At 41.2% G+C, this 16,235-nt stretch overlaps 1 protein-coding gene across 1 annotated transcript in view; it reads left to right on the forward strand.

Moving 5' to 3' along the window:
- LOC146655798 (neurexin-1a-like) overlaps window positions 1–16,235 on the forward strand; it is a 282,074-nt gene that overhangs the window by 254,292 nt on the left and 11,547 nt on the right. Inside the window, exon 22 of the mRNA XM_085428418.1 lies at window positions 10,517–10,595. Within this exon, the coding sequence (XP_085284544.1) occupies window positions 10,517–10,595 (79 nt within the window). The remainder of the gene's footprint in view (window positions 1–10,516; window positions 10,596–16,235) is intronic.

Raw genomic sequence — 16,235 nt, forward strand, 5'->3', positions numbered from 1 at the left:
AGTAAAAAAAAAAATTGATAATTTATTAAGAGAAAATCTAGCCATGAATTGCAGTCCTGAACTCTGGCACAACAGCATTGCTGCAGGGATGGATTAGTGATGAAAAATCAATTGTGCTTGAGAGAGTTCATAAACGATTTCCACCTGATTTTTATTGCAGTGTGGTTTTTGTTTCCTTTGTGCCGAACCAGAGCCTCGCTCATTAGCTTGTAGCGCTCGCGCTCACCCCTTTGTGAATGACAAATCCCCACCTGGAATACAAGAATCAGATTATGGTGATGCTCTCTGGGAGCTACAGGTGACCTGGTGTGCTGTTGTAGGGCAAAGCTGCTCTTCCTCCTTCCTCATGTCATGTTTTTGCAAACGTTACACTTGGGAATTAGACCTCAGTACATTCATCTCAGCAATGATGGCATCTATATTAGGATGACAAATTTGTTCCTGTCACCTCACGAGGGACTGGGACTGCATGTCAAGATGCAGGTAAAGTCAGGAAGGCAGTGATTTGTGGCCAAGCTGCGTATCTCTTCCCACTCCTGCAATCGCTTTCTCAAAACACGCACAGGCACACGCTTAGTTTTGCCATCTATTTTTAGACTTTGAGGAAAATATGAAAATGAAGAATTGTATGGTCTCTTCGGATTGAAACAAGCTACGTTCCCCACAATCACAAGCATTTGTGGTTAGCATTTAGATAGAAAGCACCGTGATTACAAGCCATTCTCTGGTAATTGTTATGCTTCCCTTATTCCTCAGCTTATCCTTAGTGTATGATATTCCTCCTGGGCAGTTCCCTGCTCTCAGGCCAGATTACTACCAAGGCGAGGTAGAGGCACGCACAGAGCTCCAGATTCGATTTCAGATAACGAAAATATCAGGGCATCCAGAGGGAAAAATGCTTCAGTGCAGACAGATTTCATTTATCTGAGAAGTGTGAAAGCAAGGATAAGGGGGAGGCACAAAGTCAACCATGTAATATACTTCTATGGAGCTCTGTTTATGCATAGGCAAGAGAAAGAAGAAATGAGAGAACATGAGGGGGGAGCGTAGGAGGCAGATAGCAGCAGATAGTGTCTTATGAATATCATATTAAGATTTTATCATTTAGAGCATGTGGCTAACAGAAGGCATCCAGCCTTCTCCCGTGTAATCGGCTCGGAGCTGTCTACTACATGGCAGCAGCTCAATATGCGCTCTCTCAGCGCTGTGAGTTGACTACAGGCATCCGTCCATATTGTGTGCACATTATTTATACGTCTCCAGTAATAAAAAAACAAGCACCATGTTTAATTGGAATCAAAATATCAACTGTTTATCGTACGTCGTGCAGGATGTCTGATGTTGTCTGGGGGGGGATGAATTAGGCACCAGTCACACATGGTTCACTCTGAGTCAGTGACTGACATGGTGAGAGTGTGACGCAGACGCTGACTGGGAAATGGACTTCATGTCTCCTCCCACGCAGCCACAACTTTCCTGGTTCTTTTTGGTGGCTGAGCCATATCACGCGCTGCGGTAAGTTCTGAGGGCTGTGCAGATGACTGTTTCTGGGAAATAAGCAGAACGGGGTCCTTGGGGGGAGGGGGGGTGTGGGGGGGCTTGAGGAATATCTACAAAGCGGTGCCTTCGAGCAGCCACATTAAAAGGAGTCATCTCACCGCAGTGTTCTCGGGTCCCTGAGAGGCAGTATGTTTAATGAGGGCAGATGCATGTGTACATTTTAAAGCAGCTCTGTAATTACTTCATATCTACACTGTCTTGTACTGTACACCTTTACACTTTACGCATTAGCTCCTTCGTGTTCCTGCACATCACTCTCGTAAATGCAGCCTGTGTTTTACACAGCAGAAGCTGTTGTAGTTCTATTGACCGAACTCCAAGTTCACCTGCCACTGCTCGCTTATTCATTGCTTTTCTAGTAGCTAAATATGTCCATCCCCCCTGACTGTCCTTATGCAATGAGAACACTAACATGCATGCCTTAATAATAACCAAATAAAAGTTTTTAAATCCCTATTCCGAGTTCATCTTAACTGAGAATATGTGCACGTCTCCGTGTGACGCTGTACTCGTGTTTCCACACTGCACGCGGTGGATGCACCAGGAGGGTGAAGCTGCCTCCCAGCATCTTGTTCAGTTGTCTGGGATGCAGCGTTGTAAGCCTTGAGGAAGATGTATGGCAAGACAGGAACATGTGGGTACCAGGGGAGGAGACGGGAGAGCCTCTGACCACTCTTTTTTTAATGACACTCCCTTACTCAGCCCGAGGTCCAGTTGCAGCAGCAGCTGCTCCGTTTTAAGTAAAGCAAAGCCTTTCTCTCAGAAATGCACAGCGTCTCAAAACAGAGCAAGGAAAGACATGCAGCTTACCACCACGGCCATTTTTTACATTATGGAATATACAACAAATCAAAGCCATAGTTAAAAAGTCCTGTAAGGTGATTTTTTTTCTTTACAAATCTTGTTCACATTTAAAAGAATTATGAAAGCCATTGCATAAAGTCTCGATTTACTGCTTATCACTTTGAACAATTACACGATGTGACGCTTTGATTCTGTGTTCATTAAATTAGGTGATGTTAAAAAAGTCAGAATTGCTTTTAAGGCCGGTTTTGTTTAGCATAAAATTATGAGGATGGGATATATTTTTAAAATTAACTTTTGCCTAAAAACTTTAATGAATTGTATATTTTTATATCCATTTTGTATATCGATAAACAGCTCACTTTTTCCTTAGGTATTTGTTCTCTTTTGTTCATCACTGTACTGTGAGGCACGGTGGCAAACTGTGGCATCACCACGTAACCCTTGTGTCAGCGCCTTTCTTAAATAGCTGTTAAAGATCAAGATGTCAGGAACACGGTGTTCAGAATTTATACAGTACCTATCCCACCAGTGTTTGCTGCACAGCTGCAATAGTGATAATGCCATTCCATTGTCTTTCAGCCTTGCGAGTCTGTATCTGTGCGAGTCCACGAGGTTGACAGCTTGGCAGGCCAGCAGTAGGAAGAGTGTGGGCGAAGGCCAGGCAATACACTGAGCTGAACTCACAGTCTGAGAGGCCCACACGCCTTCATTATTCAGTTGGAATCTATTGAGCATCTGGGACTAAATTATTCATCAACATCGACCTAGTTCCAGGGTGCTAAGTTAGATACTTGGATGTCATCAGGCGTTCTGATAAGACCTGCTGCTGCAGTGTGATATCTGCCATGGGTAAATACAGAGTATGTGCCTGGATCACAAAGAGTACTAGCCATTACTTGAGTTTTATACTGTGTAGTTTTGAACAACTGAGCCTGTAGGTGCTTTGGGCTCAATGTAAGAATGGGGAGTAATTTCTTCATCCCATTTCTAACTACGAGGCCTTTCTATCTATGATGTGTTGCTGCAAGACTGAAGCTTAGGACAACAAACTCCTCCCAATTAGTCTGTGCACACAACAACTCTGGCCAGTTATGGACCCTAGCAGGCCATTGTCAGTGTAAAGCATGTCAGCGTGAGCACGGGAAATAATTGCACATTGTTGTGAGCAGGATCATGCAGACAATACTGATTTCAGATTCTTTAGGATACGCTTTTTGTTTGTATACACTAGAGAGGTCCCAAAACCTTTTATGCACCACCGACCAATTTATGTCCGACAATTTATGTCCGGCCTTTACGGTGTCGCGGATAAATACAACAAAATAAAAACCAGTACCAGTACCAAAAAAAGAAGAAAAAAAGACCCAGGGAAACCGAGTTAATGATAAAAAATGATTAAAAAAAAAATGCTGAAAACCGATAAAAACCCTGAAAACCATAAATTTCACACCCGAGCCTCAACTCTCGCGGCCCAGTACCAAATGACTCATGGACTGGTACTGGTCTGTGGCCCGGGGGTAAAGTGTCTACTGTACTGATTGAGGCTTTCGTCTTTTAAACATTGTGTGATGCTTTGTGTTTGATCTTATTTAACTATACATTTAATCCCCCGCCCCCCCCAAAAAAGTAGTTTGTGATCATTCTTGGCTTCTCTGGCTTTTTATTAGCACTATTCATGTGCAGTTAAGCAGGTTTTAAAAACCACACGGTGTATGCTACAGCCTATGGGCTCACAGTACATATTCAGATATATATATTCATAAAACAGTCACTTTTGGGTCGACTGTGAGTTCAGTGTGGACATTAATGTTATGAAATTAACTTTTTTTATTTTGAGTAATCCATCACCTGTAGCAATGTATTAATCTCGTGCTGTTGATGGGCTCACCTCAGATGTTCTTTGACTGAAATTTGGTCTTTTTTTGGAGTCTACTTCCTGCTACATGATGCTACAGGAATTTTTGCTGAGAATAATTTATTAGCCTTGCAATAGCTCTGTAGCTAGCCACCAGGTAGCACGATGTAGCCTTAAAAACAGGCTTTAAATTTTCAAAATCTAATCTAATTTAATTTAAGAAGCGTGTGGAAAAACCAAGGCGCAAAATAACTGCCCATGAACTGAGAAAAGTCAAGCGTGCAGCTGCCAAGATGCCACTTGCCACCAGTTTGGCCATATTTCAGAGCTGCAACGTCACTGGAGTGCCCAAAAGCACAAGGTGTGCGATACTCAGAGACATGGCCAAGGTAAGAAAGGCTGAAAGACGACCACCACTGAACAAGACACACAAGCTGAAACGTCAAGACTGGGCCAAGAAATATCTCAAGACTGGTTTTTCTAAGGTTTTATGGACTGATGAAATGAGAGTGAGTCTTGATGGGCCCGTGGCTGGATTGGTAAAGGGCAGAGAGCTCCAGTCCGACTCAGACGCCAGCAAGGTGGAGGTGGAGTACTGGTTTGGGCTGGTATCATCAAAGATGAGCTTGTGGGCCTTTTCGGGTTGAGGATGGAGTCAAGCTCAACTCCCAGTCCTACTGCCAGTTTCTGGAAGACACCTTCTTCAAGCAGTGGTACAGGAAGAAGTCTGCATCCTTCAAGAAAAACATGATTTTCATGCAGGACAATGCTCCATCACACGCGTCCAAGTACTCCACAGCGTGGCTGGCAAGAAAGGGTATAAAAGAAGAAAAACTAATGGAACCTGTGGTCCATCATCAAATGTGAGATTTACAAGGAGGGAAAACAGTACACCTCTCTGAACAGTGTCTGGGAGGCTGTGGTTGCTGCTGCACGCAATGTTGATTGTGAACAGATCAAAACACTGACAGAATCCATGGATGGCAGGCTTTTGAGTGTCCTTGCAAAGAAAGGTGGCTATATTGGTCGCTGATTTGTTTTTGTTTTGTTTTTGAATATCAGAAATGTATATTTGTCAATGTGGAGATGTTATATTGGTGTCACTGGTAAAAATAAATAATTGAAATGGGTATATATTTGTTTTTTGTTAAGTTGCCTAATAATTATGCACAGTAATAGTCACCTGCACACACAGATATCCCCCTAAAATAGCTAAAACTAAAAACAAACTAAAAACTACTTCCAAAAACATTCAGCTTTGACATTAATGAGTTTTTTGGGTTCATTGAGAACATGGTTGTTGTTCAATAATAAAATTATTCCTCAAAAATACAACTTGCCTAATAATTCTGCACTCCCTGTATTTAACTCAGTGGTTCTTCAGTGTTTTTTATTTTATTTTTGGGAAATGAAATGCAATTTGAACCTTAATAATGCCAGATTCATCAAGTAGAAAACCTTGGTATGATTATTCAAAGTTATTAGTAGATGTCACAACTGAAAGAAATAAGTGTGGTATGAGCAATAAGTATGGTATGGTAGCAGTCAAAATAAAAATAATAATAATTACAATGGCAAGAAGAACAATCTGACTGCTGTGCTATTATTCCCTGTGTGCTTCTCTTGCATGTAAGTCACAACAAGTGAGTACGTCTATGTATTTAAAAAGCAAGGGATAACATCAAATGTCAATGCCTCACAAGAATGCTCATAAAACAGCTGGTGTGCTTTGCAAAGCTTCCCAAGTGGGGCTCCTTTGGGGAGTTTTCCTACTGAGATGTCATTGGAAATCCTCCAATGGTTGTTGAAGGGGGATGGGATAAAGCATGTCACCCCTAAGAGACCCCCCCCCCCCCTCTTTAACAGTTTGGTACCAAGCCGCTGATTTGACTGAAAATATGAAGAAAAAAATCATCCTGCAGTTTCATGAAAAAATATTGTGGTAGTCTTTTTATATTTCAACTAAGTGAAGGTTAAAAAATATGAAATTCATGTTTTGCATTATACTGATGTTCTCAAAATATGAAGCTCAATTTATTCTAATCTGAAAAATATTAAAACCTACTTTGTTGGGATAAAAGACTGGATTAGAATAAAGTGTTCTTATTAAGTAGTATGACAAAAACTAGAAGTATTGTCGGGTAGAGAGAATTTCACACAATCCACCTCTGCTGTCAGTGGTTTCTTTCTTGTATGGTCTTATCTGAAAATAGTGACAGCCCATGGGAACTGTTATTCAGTAGGTTGCTTGCATCTAATGGATCGCATGCAATATGAGCATGAAGGAACAGATGTAGGCGAAGATTAGTTATGAGGGAAAATCTGCAGGTTTCTGTGCAGTTTAACAAACAGCAAAGCTTTTGTGTGCAATGATTATGTGTAGCAAAGCAATGTTTTCTCTGTGATATTTTAATCAAGATAGAAATTTGTTTTTGGCATTCTGGGGTGAAAAAAGAAAGTATTTGGATTAAGACCAGATCTTAATAAGCAACAGATTACGGACACTCAGTAACAAATATCAGGTTTATTTTTGCAACAGACTATATGTAAAAAACAAAAGGGAGAGAGAAAGATTTGCAAAACACGAGCTTATAATGGGAAGAAAAAAAAGTTACTGGAGAAAATACTGAAAAACAGAAAGGGAACAGAAAACAGCAGCATCCTCAGTGGAATACATTACCAGGACAGCGGAGGCATGCTTTGGATAAACCCTTCAGATGCCTTCAGTGTCCTCCTGACTTTCAGCTTGTCTCCAAAGAGACATGTTGTGTGCCAGAGAGCATTCATCAAATTAGACCAGAAAGAAAACAATGTGAAAACCCGCAGCTCTCCCTCGAGGCGTGCCGACAGGTTATCACAGAGAAGGTGTCTCTTGCTCTCCAGCACTGGGGCAGCAGCACACAGCAGCCTCCCTGAAGAGCAGCCCTCCCCTCCATCCCTCCCACCCTCTCTTTCTCTCCACACAGGCTGGGATTAAGAGGGAGAAAACGGGAATTCAATTTAGATGTGTACAAATGAAAGGCAACCTACTCCATATAGTAGTTTTTAGAGATTGGGATTATACACCATAGTGAAGTTGAAGGAACAGACAAAGTTAGTGTTTGTGTGGTTGTAAATAACTAGAGGTCCTGCGGAACAAGACTGCTGACCAAGCTTTAGAAAGCACATGCAGAGCACGGCTTGGCTTGGACATCTCATTAAGGTGGACCGTTATCAATCCTCAAAGATCGAAAACCGGCATGACACTGCTAAAGAAGGCACCAACGTGCCTTTGGCTGAGTCAGTTTGGAATTTCCTGGTCTGCATCCTCTTTGATGGTTCAATCAGTGCGTGAGCCAAGGTCAGTCGATAGCTTTACTTCTCTGAAAGCTTTAGCAAGATGTATTTGTGTATAAAACTCCCAGCGGCACCTAAGGCAGTGGAAATGGCACTGCACTTACAAACGATCAACATTTTCATACACTTTGGTATGAACACTACAGGCAGGTTTCTCTTGACAGTGTTTCTCTTTCTTCCTCTTTTTGTGTTTTTCGTGGTCCCAACTGTCTCCCCAGGTTTTCTTAGTACATCTCATAGAAGTGTGCGCTCTGCTGCTCTGAGCAGAGGCAGATAAATGAGCTGTGCTGTAGGTTCACCGTGGCTTCAGCACTTTACCGCTAGATTAATGATGCCTTCCAAGCCCCGAGCCTTTGCTTTTAGCATTTTAGAAGTACCTTCATAAAGTGAACTACAGGCACATCTTGTTTATACGCTTATCTATTGGGGCATCTTTCCTTTGGGCATGATGCTGTTTGCATCAGTACACCTGACACTCCTGAGCTAATGAAACCCTTCCTGAAGCCCACAGTGTTTCTAGAAATCTTCAGACAAAGATGCCATTTCGACGAGGAAACCCACAGTAGCGTTATTTTGAACTCAAAATCCTCGAATGGTCAAAATAATCACAAGGACACCCATATCCATAGATATGGGAACAAATAAAATAAAATACTGACATTTCAGTTTGGGTTTTTTTTGGCTTCTCAGCCAGGCTACCTGTCAGTTTTCATCACAGTGGCTAAATTGCATGTAAGCCTCTCACATAGCCCGTGTTGAATTGTCACGGGTGAAAAAGAAGGCAAGCATTGGTGGAAGACACCATAAATTGCTAATGTTATTGGATTTCAACCAGGTCATGACCACATCAAAATGTTGACCTACACACTAATCCGGGATGGCAGACTGATGCTCAGTAACATGTGAATTTATTTCAGTTTTGATTCAGAGCCATACGTCACATCCAGCACACACAAGATTCATTGAAAAAAAAAAATGGACGTGGCTTATACATCCTCCTGGCTGTCCTTGGAGGGTCAGTTTTTTATTTTTAAGTCTAAATCAGACTTTGTTCATTTGCAAACCCTTTAGTGACATGCCCAAAAAGTCACAAACAAAACAAAAGACACCATGTCATCAAAAAACTGACTTTCTGTCTTTAAGATTAGTTTGTAATGGAAATCTAAACGATTTTGTGTTTTTGCGGATTTCATTGTCATGATGTAGTTTAAGCCCCCTTTTTATATCCTTCTAGCCTGAATGAGGAGACAGAGACGTATAAATATGAACGGGCATACACCTCCGCTTAGGTTATCCTATGGGGAGTTAACCTACATCTAGTACACCCACATTACATCGCTTCCTCCTCCTTGGTTTCAAATAAACCTAAAGGACAGAGCGAAAGGAGAAAAAAGGATGTGAGCAGTAGAGAAAGAGAGTGGTGAGGTGGGAAGAGAGAGGCAGTATTGATTCCTTGATTCCCGTACCTCTGCCAGTGAGTGCAGAGTGTCAAGATCTCCCGCCAGGAAAAACAAATCACAAGGCTGAAGTGATGGATGTGGCACTCCAGGATCCGGCGGTTTTGCCATCTGGATGGCCGACACTGTATATCAGCCTCATGCGCAGCAAATTAAATTTACATTTGGACGGCTTCCCCGGGCCTCACCCAACACAGATGCACCAAAAGCAGCCCTCCGCCACAACTTCCTTAATGGGTTTGATCTATCATTTCCGGGTCTATTATGTAAAGATGATGTTGGTCCATGTTCAGAATGTCAAAACGATGTTACAGTCGCAATAGAATCACATTATGCACGGCCAAATGGATGTTAAGCAAAATGACATCACCTTTAATTTCCTTAACATGAGTCGATACTAATCCAACTTGCCGAAATATTTTGAATGCGCATTAGAACATCGGTGAAATAAGAGAGCAAATTTGATAAAAGCCAAAGTCTGTCTTCATTTTTAGGACCCTGATTCATTCCTTGCCCATTTTTTTTCCTTTGTCTGGTTTGTCACCGTCACACATGCAAACCCCTGCAGTATGAACAAAGTAAGGCTTGTTAGGAAGTACACTTAAAGGCTTAAAATTATTAGTCCAAAAAGGATAAGTGAGGATGTAATGCCACATATAAAAGAGAAGGTTTTTCTGCTTAGCAGCACACCACAAAGAAAAAAATCTAACCTGGCCCTGAAGACGCCGCCATGCCTAAATGAAATGACCTTTAACGCCGAGCTGATCAAATGGCCTGAAGCAAGACTATAAAAGAACATTGCAGTATAATGTTTTACAGTGTACTTTTTTTCTGGTCTATTGTTTGCCCTTTCCCATTTTCCTGGACGGTAAAATGTATCGTGTTTGGCAGGTGAGGAAGTGCGCTGAAAGCAGTCTGAAATGGATTTGATATAAGAGTCGATGTGGCAGCAGATGCCACGATTTGGTTTATTTTGGATCCTTATTTTGTAAAAAGAGATACTGAATTGCTTTGAAAGAAAGAAGAAGAAAATATTGATTTAAGCCTGTGTTGAGCTGGCTTTTGTTTTCCAATGTCCTTTTTTTTTTTTAAGCTTTCATGGCTGGTTGTCCTCTAAATGTCAGAGGTGTTTTGTGATGGCTCTCAGCAATCGCTTGAAGTGCTATGCAAAGCTACACAATGAAAAGCAAATTGAGCATGTGAGTCGACAGTTGTGCCGTGAACTTCAGCCCCCACTGTTCCCCAATAATCTGATCTCATTTATGTAAAGACAGCGCTTCCTGGAAAGCAGCGTAGCAGCTGCTACAGCGCCGGGGAGCTCGTGCCTGTGTTGACAGATGATTTCACCAGTCCAAAAGTTTAGTTTAGCCACTTGTATTCACATCTCAACTGCCTGGCTCTCTTTAACCTAACCTAACTTGAGTGGGAGTCCTCTCAGCCCATAGATGCAGCTAAGTATTCCGTGCCCTCACCACTCCTCTGTGTAATTCTCTCTTTTCAGACAACTGACGACTTGCTGGTGGCATCAGCCGAGTGTCCAAGCGATGACGAGGACATTGATCCCTGTGAGCCGAGCTCAGGTGGGTTAGGTTAGTCATCTCTTTTTTTATTCTACTTTTCTCTGGGTGTGTCAGTGTGTCTTTGTGTGTAACAGTTCACCCCCACCAGGGCACTCGAGGCTAATGCGTAGTGTTTAAATGAGAAGATTGGAGTTTAGTTAAAGCTTAAACACTTCTCAGAGGCTGACTGCGTGATACAGCAAGCTGCAGGCAGTCTGTTGGGTCGGGCAGCTCCATTTCTATACAGTAGCTCTTTCAGTAGTTTGTTGGAATCTAAATTATAAATGCAGTAAAATTACTGGTTTTTATTCATGCTGATTAATGTTTTAAGGTATTTTAATGTAACTAGCTTATTTGAATAGATTCAGGGTAGAGATCTATCACTGTCTGACCTTGGAAGATTAAACATTTTGAGAAAGAGATGCTATTTGTTTGTTTTTTGCTACAAGTTTGGTAGGACACATTCACATTTATTTGTTACACTCAGTAGATTTAGTCAGAATGAATGGAGGATCATCTGGCACTATTACTTAGAACTTGTTTAAGTTTTTTCAGTTGTTGCTGTTTTTGTGTGGGTTTTGTTTGCTTGTTTGTTTGTTTGACGATTGTGCTTCATCGTGTCCTGATCTGTGTGTGTTTTTTTTTTAATTGATTCAAAAGCCTGATAATTGTTGCTCCACGACTTCCATCCATCAACATTAACCCACCTAAATTAAATGTTCGGAACAATGCTCTCAAAGAACCTCGTGCCCAAATAAAACCCTGCCTTTTTGCGTCAAACCAGCCGCTGTTACTGTGCTTTCATTTAATTTCTTCATCGGCTCACGGCATCTGTTAATAAACTCAAAAAGCAAAAACAAAAAAGGCCACACACACGCACACAGTTGTGATTATCAGACCTGCAGGGCTCCAGCACGTGAAATCAAAGAGGGTAAACCCAGAGAGTTGGGGAAGGCTGATTTTTACAGGTGCAAAGAGTCCCCACTGTTGTTAATTAAATTCTACAGTGGGCAGTGGGAGTTCATCCTGTTGTTTCTCATGCAGTATTGCTCACAATGGCTGCACATAACCACCCTCGGAGTTTGTGATTGAGGCACATGTCATGTGTTGCTCTTCATAAAATAAACAAACACATTTTAGCTTTGGGTTCTGACCGTGTGTGTTGAAGAGCCCCGATAAGTGTACAACAATAATCATAAAAAAAAGGTACCACTTATCAGAGGTGTGGACTCGAGTCACATGACTTGGACTCGAGTCAGACTCGAGTCATTAATTTTATGACTTTAGACTTGACTTGAAAAAATGTTCTAAGACTTGTGACTTGACTTGGACTTTTACACCAATGACCTGGGACTTGAATTGGACTTGAACCGGTTTACTTGAAAAGACTTGATATTTCACCCCAAATATAAAACTTAACATGCATATTATATAGAGATTGAAAATGTGATGTCATTCAGGGGTAAAACCGCAAAGGATTCTGGGAACTCGTGGCAAGCGGTAGTAGCGCACGCAGGCTTTCAATTGAAATCAGTCACACAGCGATAAAAAGAAACACAAAAATGTCAAGAAGCCGTTGTATTATTAACTGCAATAGCCGGTCGCATGACAGCCACGGGAAGCCGACGGGTAAAGAGATCGGTTGTTATCGGATTATGTCGTTGAAGAGAAATTGTTCGAGCCATGTTTCCGAAGTAACAAAGACGCGACGGATGGCCTGGATTTCAGCCATTCAAAGATCAAATATAACGTCCCAGAACACTCCAGCTCACAGGTTAGTCTGCTCCAAGCATTTACACGAAGGTCAGTGTTTTTTAGTAGTTAATACGTCATTTTCATAACATAATTGGTGATATAGGTTACAAGCAAGTCTGGCGCTGAACAGAAATTGTCGCGCTATGCTCCTTTATTTATTGTGCATAAATAGTGAATTGTCCTGACACAATATTGCGTTTCGCCTCTGTTATTATGGTACATTGACAAAAACATATACTTTTATTCACAGGATAAAACAGGTTTTTGTATCACTAATTGCCCAGTGCGATTACAGCATACAGTATTATTGTCACTGCTACATTTCTGTGATGGGTACCAGAAATTATTTCCACTACTGACTAATTACCGTTGAGCTCAAAGGTCCTATTAATAAACGGTTAACGAATGTGTATTTATGACGACGATTTGTGAGACTGGTAAACTTATGATAGGTACGATGGTCTTTCGTTCTACACGGTGCATTTCAAGGTCCTGCACCCATCCGTCGGTAAACTGTACCTGGGCTTGTTGCAGTGACCTGAAGTTACTAAACTTCATGAGTGTATGCACTCACTCCAAGAACCGTATAATTATAAATATGCATATAAATATGCTACGATGAGATAGCTGACTTCATCTAACTAGCAAATGTTGTCCAGGCTACGTTGGTGATACAGTTTTTTTTAATATGTATGATATTTTTGTCATGCGATTTTAAAGCTGGTCCTACAACCGCATCCAAGAATAACATGCAGCTTATCTCAGAACTGTCGGTGAAAATTATTCTTGGAGCTAGGTTTAATTGAGCTGCATTTTATAGAGGTGCAATTTCACAATTTGTGTATATTTTCTAAGTTCACTATTTTGTCATGTGTTGAGAAAAACACAGATTTTAAAATTACATGGTCTAATATTTACATTTAGCATATAACTGCAACATGCTTTTTTTCGGGGGTTTTTAAAGACTCGAAAGGACTTGAAATTCAAAGTTTAAGACTTGTGACTTGACTCGGACTTTTACACCAGTGACTTGAGACTCGACTCGGACTTGCCTGACATTACTTGAGACTTCACTTGAGACTTGAGGATAAAGACTTGAGACTTACTTGAGACTTGCAAAACAATGACTTGGTCCCACCTCTGCCACTTATTGTTCTCCCTGAAATTGAAAATGCTCCTCCCAAACTTTACTCAGACAAATATTATAAATGTGTTTGCTCCCTGCAATGCTAGCAAACTTTTAATCTCTTACCTCGCCACACATGGAGGGCAATTAAGCGTAACCTTTGAATGGAAAGATTTTTTAAATGCATTCTGAAGTGATGAGAAGCACAGAGAACAATTAAGTCCAGACCCAAGGCCCCACGCTCCATCTAAATGTGCTATCGATCAGAATGTGGTCATAAAACGTCCACTAAATTAATGTGTGCCCCACAGCAAAGACTATCAACTTTTCTAGTCTGTCCCTCTTCCTGTTCCTTTGGTTTTCTACTAGCGAGATTAACTTTTACCTCGCTTTTCTCCTGCAATACATCAGAGCGATATTCCGATTGGGCAGCATCACAGCAGGTCCTTCCAGGGAACACTGTATCTGCTGCTTCTGAAAAAATACACAGGAGATTGAGCTGTGTACTGATTCACACTCGCATTATGATATTCTGTGACAAGGGCATCTGCCAAAACATCAATTGCATACTGTGTGATGCTTAGGGACACACCCTCCCAGTGCAGAGTATCCCTCTTCTTCTGTGATCACTGAAGGGGATTTGACACCAGAGCTGTGGGCTCCCAGGGTGGCAGCTGTCTAACACCGTATCCTGATTAATATCTACATTCAGAACAATTCACACGCTCTGCCAAGCACATGCCACATCTCCGACAGGGCTGCTGTGCATAAAGAACTGGATACACTGTTGCTGATAAAGTGCTACTTACTCATATTACTGTTCAGCCAGCTCCTTTTAATGACGCCAATAATATATCATTTTTCATGCAACACCTTGACAGCCTCTTCTGTCTGGCATCTCCAAAGGAGTGGCCAGATGCGCATACATTTGATATCTCTCTGTCTTCACAGCGCATGTATGCATACAGCAGGATAATGTTGGTGTATAAGTGATCTACAGAGGTCGAGCTTTGAAAAACATGCTATCTGCAAGCTATCTGTGGTCCAAGGTCAGCTCTAGATCATCCCGCATCTTACTGGAGTCTTGTCCCACAGCAGTCTCTGTCAGTTGTTGAATGACATGAATCAGGTAAACTTACTTATTGCCGAGCTTTATTACTCTTACTTCCGGAAACCATGGAAAGCCATCGCTACCAGCAGAGCTTATCGCCCAGCAGGACTCGGATTAGATCATACTGCACCAAATTGAATCCTCCCCCCTGCTTCTTGAAACCACAGAGGAATACACAAGCCCGTGATGCTGCAGCTCATCTGATCTGTAATAGGAGGATGCTTTGGGACCATGCTTGTACTGGGCAGCCAGTCTCACACAGCTGAATGTCAGCGTAATCCATCTGTTTATGTGATACCTGTTTTTCCGACTTCTTAGAAAGAAAAGTAACAAAACTATCCATAAAGATAAAAAATCCAATTCTCTCATATGTAAATATTGTGTGAATGCTGACGTTTAGCAAAAAATTCCTTCATTTCTTGCGAGAAAATCTTTTAAAGACTGACACAAAGGGTTTTAATTATTTGCTGAAAACACAGATGCAGGTGGGAAAATATTCTCTTGAACAGCGTAGAAAGCTGCCACTGATTATTCTGCACCACGTTTTCATGGTGAAAGTTAATGAAAGAGGTTGTTGCTGAGCTACATGAAGTCAGATGAAACGGATGTCTCTTACCTACCAGCTCCAGTTCATTGGCACCATGCAGGCTGTTGATGGAGGGCAGCTGCTGCAGAGTGACCCATATCCAAGGTTGCATGATTACATGCCGGAGCTGCCTTTTTTCCTCATTTTTCCTCCTCTGAGAGAACAATCCATGATTAAAATTAGCAGCTGTTTAAAATGAGTTAAATTCTTGTTACCAGATTTGATAGGATTGTTTTACCCGTACCACCTTTTGGTTGAAAGCAAGTAAAGCAAAGTTTGTGCACTGTGTAAAATGTAATAAAAACTGAATGCAATGATTTGCAAATCTGATAAACCCATATTTTATTCACAATAGGGTATGGGAAACATATTGAATGGTTAAAGTGAGAAATCTTCCGTCTTTATGAGAAATATTAGCTCATTTTGAATTTGATGGCAGCTAGATATCTCAAGTGAGCGGGGCTGGGGGGCCAACAAAAGGCTGGAAATGTTCTCTTGAGTAGTAAAAAAACAGCTGGAGAAAAATTTTGTAGTTAATTAGATTTTTTGTCAACAGGTCAGTAACATGATTGGCTTTCTTAAGGAGGCAGATTTTCTCCAATCTATAAAAACCAATACCTACAATAATAATAATTCTGAATAATATACATCGGTAAAGTAAATAATTAAAACTAAGAGTTAAAGCCGACCATGAACATTGGATGCCCATGATCTTCAGTCCCTCAAGCACCGCATTAAAAATCGACATGATTTTGTCACAGAAATCAATGCGTGGGTTTAGGAACAAATCCATAAATCGTTGTTCGCCATTGTTAAACACAGTTGTTTGTGCTATCCATAAACACAGGTTAAAGCTTCGTCATACAGAAAAGAAGTCATATATGAACACCATCCAGAAATCCGGGTCTGCTTGCACATCTGGAAAAGACTTAACAATACAGTTTTTAGAGACATGCATGTCTGTCAATATATGCTCCCATTCAGACCATGTCTTATTCAAGGAAGGCGTTACATATTTTATCAAGTGGATTCTCAGACTATATACTGCATCTATTACAACAGCGTGGCTTCACAGCAGAAGAG

This window comes from Rhamphochromis longiceps, linkage group LG13 (genome assembly GCF_057381845.1).
Source record: "Rhamphochromis longiceps isolate RC_006_pf linkage group LG13, R_longiceps_female_GT1.1, whole genome shotgun sequence".
NCBI classification, from domain to species: domain Eukaryota; kingdom Metazoa; phylum Chordata; class Actinopteri; order Cichliformes; family Cichlidae; genus Rhamphochromis; species Rhamphochromis longiceps.